The 10597-nt window shown below is 39.6% G+C and overlaps 1 protein-coding gene across 1 annotated transcript; it reads left to right on the top strand.

Annotated features, from left to right (window-relative positions):
* The first annotated feature begins 424 nt into the window (after window positions 1–424).
* Window positions 425–10568, top strand: LOC128229946 (endothelin-converting enzyme 1-like). The gene is made up of 14 exons (XM_052941871.1): window positions 425–1303; window positions 3113–3172; window positions 3748–3894; window positions 4297–4386; window positions 5770–5909; window positions 6988–7210; window positions 7917–8015; window positions 8259–8336; window positions 8507–8789; window positions 9188–9342; window positions 9510–9581; window positions 9771–9866; window positions 10157–10230; window positions 10378–10568. Exons 1-14 carry the CDS (start codon window positions 425–427, stop codon window positions 10475–10477), a joined length of 2496 nt encoding a protein of 831 aa, XP_052797831.1. The 3' UTR covers window positions 10478–10568.
* Window positions 10569–10597: the final 29 nt, after the last annotated feature.

The following is a 10597-nucleotide window of genomic DNA, read 5'->3' as shown; positions in this document are numbered from 1 at the left end:
GACCACTTTCATCAAAAACGTGTGTGCCTAACTACAAAATGTACATATCTATTTAATAGTTTGAGTATTTTGTGCGAACATTACAATGTTTAAATTTATGTTGTGTCAATCAGTGTCGTGAATTTAATATTGTGCGTTTAATCTATAAACGTTTGGAAAGTTAAAGTAGATTAAACGCATGTACAGAAAGCTGTCGTTTTAGAATCCGATCAACTGCAACTATATGCACTATTAACGTAAAGTATCGTTTGGTAAAAACTTATATCTAACTGTTTATTTAAACGGAAATTCAAATCGGTGGACCTTATCATTTAATTGTTTAATCAGCGCGGCAGTTGATGAGCCCGTGAGATTCATCGGTACGTGCGAGTACCACCTCCCGCACTGTGCTCGGCTCGTTATCTTTAATTGTTTTAGCATAAAGATGAGCAAATCAGCTAAGCCTCCTCTTCAACGCGGAGTGCAATCACTAAAATTTACCAAAACGGATCCGTCAAGCCCTACCACCGGCACTGCTGTCCGATTCAGCACCGCCAACTCAGGACTGGGCTTCAGTAACCCTAACTTCGCAGACCCCACCGGAAATCCCGTCGCCATGGCAGACAACTACAAGGAGTTCGATGGTGACACTGCCCCTATCATACCGGAAATCAAGATCAGTTCTTACTCGTTTCGTGTCAGAGAGATTATTCTTGCTGTAGTGTCACTTGTGGCATTTATTACCTGTTTGGTGCTCATTGCTTTAGTTGCAACGAATGGTAAAAATGCGCAAGCAAACACCTCAGGAGTAGCAGCCACGCAGACTGCTCTAAGAACGTTGTGCACAGACCCATCGTGCCTTAAGGCGGCATCTTGGGCCGTTTCGAACATGAACACTTCAGTGAACCCATGTGACGACTTTTTCGAGTACGCTTGCGGCAACTACCAGACACAGAACCCGCTAGATCCGGATGTTCGACAGCGGACGATCTTCTGGAACATGTACTACGAAAACGAAGACAAACTGCGCTCCCTGTTGGAGGTCGCGCCCGCCAGAACCTCCTCCTGGTCCTCCGAAAAGAAACTGAAGGACTTCTTCATGTCTTGCATCGATGACTACGGCAAGATGAAAGCGGGTGGTCGCACGTTCATCGAGAAGATCGTGGTGCCAATGGGTGGCTGGGATGTCCTCAACACGTTCAACGCGGACACGTTCGACCTGAATTCGGCTCTGCAGAAGACAAGCGTCGACTTCTGGACTGCGGCACTATTCACCTTCCGCGTTACAACGGACCGATATGACCGGACGCGGAGGGTAATCGAGGTACTCGTTTGCAACATTCATATTTGTAAATCTTTATTTACAATCCATTATGGCTTTATTGCAATTTATCATTGTTCTTCTATCATGATTCTATTTCATCAAGTACCAAATTTACATCCATGTGATGTATGGACATTGAACTTAAACTATTAAGAATTCAAAAGAGAGAACATGGTAACTATTGTGAGCTGTATGTTCAAAGTGATGTAGTTAACCGGTGTTAACATACTTTTGGATGTATTTAATTAACGCTGTGTTCAGAATACAATGTTTTATCTGCGCATCATAGAACGTCTTTACAATATTCTGATACGACCACGCATGCCAATGTTGACCTTCATAATCAATAAAACAAAATTACATTTATGTAAGGGTGAAAGGCCGAAAACTGTCCATTATGTCAGAGAAAGAACAGATCAAGGCACGCAGATACTAATCATGTGAATCTCTCTGGCAAATCAAAATAATCATCTTTAAAATTAAACTTCTACAGATATATAACAATGAGCAAAATGTGTTATCATTGTTAATTATTCGCTTAATTCGGAAACCTTTAGGCTGTTTTTGTGTTTTTTTCTGTTTTTAAAGGGACATACAACAAAATAAATAAACATTTTCCTTTTCCCTAATGTACAGTATTTTAAACACACCATAATACTATTTCTACTGAGTATCCATTAGGCCTAAAAAAAATATGTCTGTTTCGGGTAACCCGACCCTACCTATAAAAATGCGCCGACCCTAACTATTCTTTTCCGTTTCTGAGCAAAAAAAAATATTCGTTAGCGAATAGAGAGTTACGAAGGGCGGCTAAATGCAGATTTTAATCAGAATTATTGTTTATATGATAAAACAAAGTCAGGCAATGACAGTAATGTAGGAAAGACTGCCATGTGCAAGAAAACACTCTGAATTTACGACAGATTTAAAAAAAAATAAAAAAATAAAAAAAATCCCTACCTACCCTACCTAGAAATTTTGGGAAGGTTACCCTAAACAACCAATTATTTATTTTTTTGGCCTTATATGAACAATGGCTGTTGATATTATATTGGACAGTTCATTAGGCCTAAAAAAAGTTGTTCGGTGAGGGTTACATCATTTTCAAAAATAGGTAGGGTAGGTGGGCTTTTTTATTTATTTTTTTATTAGGCTTTCAGGGGCGTAGCTTCCAATAGGCCGTGTAGGCCGCGGCCTACACAATTTTCAGGATTTAAAAAAAAATAATGCCAAATCTGCAATAAAAACTTAAAAAATATATCGGAAACCAGGTATTTCAAATCTATCGTTTTCTTTTTCAATAAATTCTTTATTCTGTATATTGGACAGTTAGACGAAAGAAGGCACGGAACGTAGTCCAATAACCCATATAATATAGAGTACTAAAGGAAACATGGATGACGTCACAAACATGTATTGAGAGACATGTAAACACGTTTATGTTTATGTTTCATACTTCAAATAAGACCCGAAGAGTATTTCTACCTCCAGTTAAACGTCCATGGTTTTAAAATTATGGTAATTTAAACACAGTGGCTTTCAAATAACGGCCTGGGGAGGTGCGAAATGACTATGACAATTTCACATACACATACATGTTTATATATAATGGTCATTGCCGGTTGCCGACACTGTCACCAAGTCAACGTCACAGTTACGCTACAATTTTGTTTTGCATGACTTCGCGAGATGATCTAATAGGTGATATTAAACTGCCGCATGTTCACATCACTACAGGCCAAGTTCGTATGTTTGCAATTTATTGTTGTGAGTGGTTACAAGTTTGACCGCAGACTTTTCCTGTTGCAGGTGGACATGTCGGGTATGGGGATGTCGTGGACGTACTACACGCGCCCCACAACCGAACAGGTGAGACCTCTGCGCCCCTTAATGCATACCTGCCATGAAATGTGCGCAAAGTTCAAACGTCAACACAAACACGCTAAAAAACATTAGTTATGGTATCCTCCTGTACATGTATCCTCCTGTACTACATGTATCCTCCTGTACTACATGTATCCTCCTGTACATGTATCCTCCTGTACTACATGTATCCTCCTGTACTACATGTATCCTCCTGTACATGTATCCTCCTGTACATGCATCCTCCTGTACTACATGTATCATCCTGTACTACATGTATCCTCCTGTACATGTATCCTCCTGTACATGTATCCTCCTGTACATGTATCCTCCTGTACTACATGTATCCTCCTGTACTACATGTATCCTCCTGTGCATGTATCCTCCTGTACATGTATCCTCCTGTGCTACATGTATCCTCCTGTACATTGAAAAGACAATTCAAAATCAAAAGCAAATAAATGAAAATGAGAAGCAAGAGAGCACATTAATTTGCAGATTTTAACTTGGATTCCGAGTGTTCACCCAATCACGCGCAAACATGAACACTTGATTTACATTTCAATTAATGCCCAATGCAGATACGGCGTGATTACAAGAAATTCATGCGGACGGTTGGTCAGTTGCTGGCCCGTGACTCGGGGCTTACCCTGGACCGTGATGTCGTCGCAAACAAGCTTGATACGTTCGTCAACGATGCCTTCGACATAGAGTTTCAGCTCGCCAATGTAAGTCGTATTAATGTATATTAAATATAACGTACATTTACTCTACCGTGAGTTTCTTTCTAATTTCTATTCGAGCATGCGATATCATTTCGATGGTATAGGCTTTCTGGCATGTCCCTTTTAAGCGTATGTTCTACCTTTTTAACTATAAATTAATCAGAATTCAACGATGAAAGTCAAGTATTTGTTTAAAAAGGCATTAACGTTTCCGCTAAATTTTACACGAGCACAGTTACAGAGGTATCTTTTTACATATCACATAACCACTCCTAATGGAAAAAAATACCGCATTTTCCTGGACACTGTTAAAAAGAGATAAAGTAATATTAAGTTTGCTCCGCCTGCTTATGGATTGGCATCGGTCCACCTTCCTCAATATATCATCCGCGGCTTGTGTTTCAGATAACAGCGAACACGGTGCCGACAGAGGATCCCCACAATCACGACCGGCGGGTCTCCCTGACCGACCTCACCCAGCAGACAAACAACGTGGTACGTCGCAAAGTGGCTCACCTGGATGATACCCTTCATGTGGCTAGAATCACTCAGTCACAGAAACCCTTGTTGACACGGCGCGTTTCAGATAACAGCGCTCTTAGTTGTATTTTGCCCGCAGACACATTAATGGAGGGACACAATTTAAATTTCACACATCTAGACGTAATAGCTTTTGAAAACACTCATTTTTTGTTATTTGACTACTAAACTAATTGCAATTTTCGATGTGATTATTTGTTACATGAGATTTGTATTACTCTTTGGGGCATTTTTTTCTAATTTGGCATGCAATCTCGAATCCAAACCATTTTATATAACAATATTCATCTGTCTTTCGACAGATACACCGTGGTACAGTAATTCTTTACAGAATTATTTTTTTCAATAAATGAATCGTTTATGGTTTGGTTTTTAAATATTGGCGTGAAGAAATCAACCCATTTGTATGTGTTGGCCACATTCTTGTGTAAACAGTAACAAAACAAACACACATTTCCATGGTCTCTATAATTTTGGTACTGGTATAACTCGATGCATAACAAACCGAGTTTGGTGTACTTCGTCTTGTAATCCTTTTAAATCTTGTAAGACTTTCTAAGACTCTTTTATAAATTGTACGGTGAAATAAAGGCAACATACATGTTTTTCTATCGTTGAAAAGATTTACGTGTATCGTTAAAACAATTCAGTTTCAGTTCCGAGCTGAAAACACGTGGTATGACGTCATAGAGCAAACGTCATCATGGCATAACTCCAGCGATAATTACTAAAAATGCTAATACGAGTAACGTCCCTGTTAGAAAATCATAGATTACTAATTTATTCCTTCAATAAACGGCCTTATGTATCTCGTTTAAACGTCTTGGTAACGCGTTAAAACGCCCTATGTATCTCATTTAAACGACTTGGTAACGCGTTAAAATGCCTTATGTATCTCGTTTAAACGACTTGGTAACGCGTTAAAATGCCTTATGTATCTCGTTTAAACGACTTGGTAACGCGTTAAAACGCCATATGTATTTCGTTTAAACGACTTGGTAACGCGTTAAAACGCCTTATGTATCTCGTTTAATCGACTAAGAATCTCGTTCAAATGACACAATTGGCCAATTAGAATGGTCAAATAACCGCGCAAAAACATGATCATCCCCTGCCCCTGCCATCTTTTACAATCTCGCGAATTCTGATGACGCTTCTAGTTTCAATTTCATATATTTCATGTTGTCGTTGTGCGTATGTTTATATTGTATAACAATTTATATCCTGTAACTAGGAACACATTTATAAATAAGTATTCAAATTGTTTAACAAGGTTGTCAACTTTTGACTGTAAACGCACTTGATGCCATTAAGAAGGGTTTCTGTTTGTGACGGCAGGTGGACTTTGTAAGCTTCTTTCGGTACATATTCGGGCCTGAGAACGTAAACGGCGGAACGCGCGTGGTCGTAAAGGAGGACGACTGGGTCCGCCGGATGCTCCAGATGGTCGCCGACCTCCCCGCCACCGATAAGAACAGGTCAGTCAACAGCGACATCGCTAGGATAATGTAGGAATTAGTGCTGAATCATGTTCATAGTTTGTTTTGTTTTTGTTAATAATGAATTGGTTAAAACAGCAATGGTCAGAGAGAACAGAGGTTACAAAATATGCAGAGTATGTATATTTTTACTAAGATACGCATTGGCTTATTTATTTCTATTGTTTAACAAGCCCCACTATGCAGCGACTTCACGTCGCAATCCTCGTGTCTATTCTCTGGATTTACGGGTCATTGTTATTTTTTCCTATCTCATAGGAAAAAGTAGAAAGTATTTCGGAAAATACTGTTATATCAAGCATCATGTGTCAGTGCCTTATATATTATATACCAATGGCTGATCAGACAGTTTTAGATAATGGCTATAATCGGTTTACAAAACTAACAACTTGGGCATATATTCTGGGGTCACCGTAAAAAGCAACTTCGTGTTTCTTTTGTGGTAAGTATTGTATTAACAGTATATCAGAACTTTTTGAAGGACCCTCTTATGCCACGCTTACAGGAAAATGCACCACTACCTGGTGTGGCGGTTAAGCCAGTCGTACGCTACCGAGCTATCATGGGAGTACATCCATGCCAGCCGCGACTTCTTCGTGGACCAGTTCGGAGTCTACTCCTTCCTAGGCACAAATAAACACTGCTTCTCCCTCGCTGACAAGAAGTTCCCTGATGCACTTGGTGCTCTGTTTGTTAAAGATCATTTTGTAGAAGAGAATAGATTGAAGGTAACCTTTGGAATGCAGACCTACAGTTGGGTTATGGTATGGGAACGGTGGTAAACAGATGGAAATAATGGTGCATGTACGTGTTGGTGGGGTAGTAGGAGCAGGTTTGGAAAGAGTGTCATAAATATCGACAACGTGATGTCATGATCAATCATGTTTCGTTTCTTTCAGAAATATGCTTTATTATGTTTGCCTACAGGGTTGCGTTTCACTATGAGTATCGGTGTTTGTTATCTTTCAAACGATGTGTCTAGTATACTGTACGGATATACATGTAGCAGACATACCACCATCGGATGCCATGGCAATTACCACGCCTGTCGTTTCAGGAAGCTGAGCAACTACCTGATCTGGCGGCTGGCGCGGCGGTACGCCCAGGAGATCTCGTACGAGTACACGCACGCAAATCGGATCTTCTACGAGGAAGTGTGGGGCTGGAACTCATTCTACGGTGACTGGCACCACTGCTTTTGGCACGCGAGCCACGCCCTAGGAGACGCCTTGGGTGCCCTGTACGCCAAACAACACTTCAAGGACAAAAACAAGAGCAAGGTCGCGACAGCTCTGTGTATTTCTATGAGAGACTTGATAAACAGTGATCACAAAGAACCCTCGTATCAGAGAGAGCATTTATCGAAGTATCTGCTGCAATAATCAGAAAACACTTTTCTTACATATTTGCAGGTTTGAGCTGTTAATATTTGGACATAGACGATTGTTTCGAAAATTGCTCGTTTTACTAATTACTAATGAACAACACCATCTTAAAATCTTAGTGTAAAATTACTTGAATAAAAAGACTGAGTTAAATTTATCACACGTATTTGATTAGTTTCACATTATTAAGTGAAGACGTTTTGAACATTATTTTGAATTTAAGTTTGTATTAAAATCCATGTATTAATGTTGTCGGTTCATTCAGTATTTAAGCATGACGCATGTTGCATGGCCAATTTTGCTAGTCGTGATATGTATGTTGTAATATACCAAAATGAAAGTACCGTTGCTTTGTGGACGTTGCTATGGTAATTCATATTTTATTTGTCAAAATATCATTTTGTCAACAGCAATTTATTATACATTTTAAGAGTGTGATCCCTTTTTCTAATTATGTGAACACGAACGTAGACAGTTTAACAATATATAATATCACGTATAACGAGACGTTAAAACGCATCTGAATTAAACGTTATTACCAACAAAACTCACGACCACGACCCTGCTTTAACTTTGTGTGTTGCCATTGTTTTTTCACCAGGCTGAGGAGATCGTCAAGTACATCAAGGAGACGCTGATTGCATCCCTAGACACTAACAAGTTTCTCGATCAGCAAACCAGGGACAAGGCCAAGGCAAAGGTTTGAAGAGTTAAATGAAAGTGGATCGTTCAAACAAAGTTTCACATTACCAAAGCAGCAGTTAAGAGCACAACATTACCTTCCAACAGAATACTGTTGGTATGGACTTATATGTGTGCCAGTCTCGTCTGTTTACACAAACGTCTGTTATTTTAGTAGTTTATAAATGTATGTACAGAATCCTATGCTATATTTAACATTAACATTAGCAGTACCCACCTGTTTTGTGTTTTTATGTTTAAGTTGGCGGCATCCACGGACAAGATGGGCTACCCGGACATCTACATGAACGATGCAGAGCTGGACAGCATCTACCAAGACGTACGAACACTATATTATTACATTTCCTATTACGTAAATGAATGTTGGTGTGCGTCTGTATGTATTTTGATAACATGTAACCCGAAAAGCATTCTGACACGTTTGACCACTGTCCTATCTACACAGACCACTGTTAACTATGTAAAAGCAACTATATATCCATTTGCCAGATCGCCATTAACCGGTCGGACTACTTCCAAAACCTGTTGAACTTGAATGTGTTTGAGAAAGAGGACTGGACGAGGCGATTGACAAGCGGGGAGGACAGGTCCCGTTGGATCTACAACTCGTACGACACATGGATGACCTTCTACAACTACTGGAACCAGCTGCTGGTACCTGCGGGCATGCTGCAGTTCCCCATCTACGAGTGGAATCTTCCCCACTACTTTAATTTCGGCTCGATGGGCGGCTTGGTTGGCCACTACATGATCCACGCCATAGATAACTGGGGTAGATGACATTTGAACCAAGCTTTAGAAGCAGTTTATTTCTTTGAACGAATAATACAATCGTTTTCAACAACAGTTAAATCTTGTGTGTACCCCCTTAAATTGTAAATATAATTAAATCGACTGTCTTGGCATCGGTCAGAATTTTTTTTATATTCATGAATTGAGTGGAAATAGGTCCCTTGAACGCTTGTTTTTTTCCTTTGAGCCGATAGTAAAACAGTGTCAAGAACAATATAACTTTGTTGCCAAGAATATTCTCTTAATTTGAATGTTTATAAATTTCGTTGACAAGTTCCTTATCATAGTTAAGGTTTAATATAAAACTTGTACTAAATTATGGCATAATGCCTTGACAGTTAATACCTCTGGTATGCATAATTGTCCCAATTATCGTAGGCCGTTACTATGACGAGAACGGGCGGGTGGACGGAGGTTGGTACACAAACGCCAGTCTAGAAGGTTACAAGAGCACCCAGAAGTGCTTTGCCGCCGCCTACCACAATAAAACCATGGGGCCATTCCGGATAGTCGGACAAGCATCACCTCAAACTGTACGCTAACTTCTGTTGTCTTCTTGCACTCATCATGTGTTCTTAATTTTGATGATCATGGAGGGTTTTGAGACGTAATTGATCATATAAAACATATATAGAATTGTTATTTATGTCCTTTAGTCTTATGACTTTTGTGAAACCAAGTATGTTCTAATTCTTTTCAGCTTTTGGTGAACGGTGCACGGTTTGCATGGGAAGGCCTTGCGGAGACCAGTGGTCTGAAAATCGCCTACAAGGTAGCTCATTAAAAACAGTGTGTTTTTTTATTATAACGCAACTTCCCGCGCTAGTAAGGCACATAAGCACGCGCACAAATATATCGAAACGTGAGGAATCTACCAAGCATAATTATAATCTTCTCTTTTCACTTGGGGATAAAAATGCATGTAATTGAACAAACAAATATAGAAAGTTTTATTTTTAAGGCGTACCGAAAGTGGGTTGCAGACAAGGGTGAAGAGAGACCGACACCGACGCCCCACTACACCAACGACCAAAGTTTCTTCCTCTCCTTCGCCCAGGTTGTTTAACACAATGTTTTCTCAAATCCAGCTTGTCTACTGTTACTGACGTGCTCGTCAGTCAATTAAAACTAATGCTTTTTTGCACCGAAAATGCACTCGAAATTGACTGCAGCTTAAAATTCACATGGTATTTTTGGGCGGAGCGAAAACCATGATCATTCAATTCCTCATTGAAAAGTTCATGTTCATTTGCAAACAGAAGAACACAGTGTTATAAGTCTGAAACCTTATAACCTCCATATTGACGTGTTGATATAAAACTTGACTTGCATAATAATATTTTCCAGACATTCTGTTACACACGGACGGACGCACTCGGTTATTATTACGCTTCTGCACAGAGGATACCAGAAAATATCAGGTATGCCAATGATGCCATTGAATACCGTAATTCATATAACAATCGTATTTTCTGTAAAAAAAATAACAAAAATCCAATATCGGTGAGTGCACATTCTCAAATTGTGCCACATTGCCAATACTATCCCTACATTTGGTTCACTTCCAGAGTGAACACGGCCCTGTCACTGTCGGAGGAGTTCACGGCCGCCTTCCGGTGTCCAGCCACCTCTAACATGAACGCCGCCAACAAGTGCGACACCTTCTGACACGGGAATATAGTTACTAATTGTTAATGAACTTTGTACATATATTAACATATATCTATTTACATTTCATTAAAGTCATGTTGTACTTTTAATTAGTTGAGCTGCAATCTTGCCGGGACA

Source organism: Mya arenaria, chromosome 4 (genome assembly GCF_026914265.1).
Source record: "Mya arenaria isolate MELC-2E11 chromosome 4, ASM2691426v1".
NCBI classification, from domain to species: domain Eukaryota; kingdom Metazoa; phylum Mollusca; class Bivalvia; order Myida; family Myidae; genus Mya; species Mya arenaria.
Note: the sequence above shows the minus strand (reverse complement) of the source record. Positions and strands in the feature narration are given on the sequence as shown.

What these genes read in the sequence shown, in the direction of transcription:
- LOC128229946 (XM_052941871.1), top strand. Translation starts at nt 425, where the DNA reads ATGAGCAAATCAGCTAAGCCTCCTCTTCAACGCGGAGTGCAATCACTA. An exon ending in TAGAGTTTCAGCTCGCCAAT is followed by an intron (nt 3,895 to 4,296) that starts GTAAGTCGTATT and finishes CTTGTGTTTCAG; the next exon opens with ATAACAGCGAACACGGTGCC. An exon ending in TCTTCCTCTCCTTCGCCCAG is followed by an intron (nt 9,867 to 10,156) that starts GTTGTTTAACAC and finishes AATATTTTCCAG; the next exon opens with ACATTCTGTTACACACGGAC.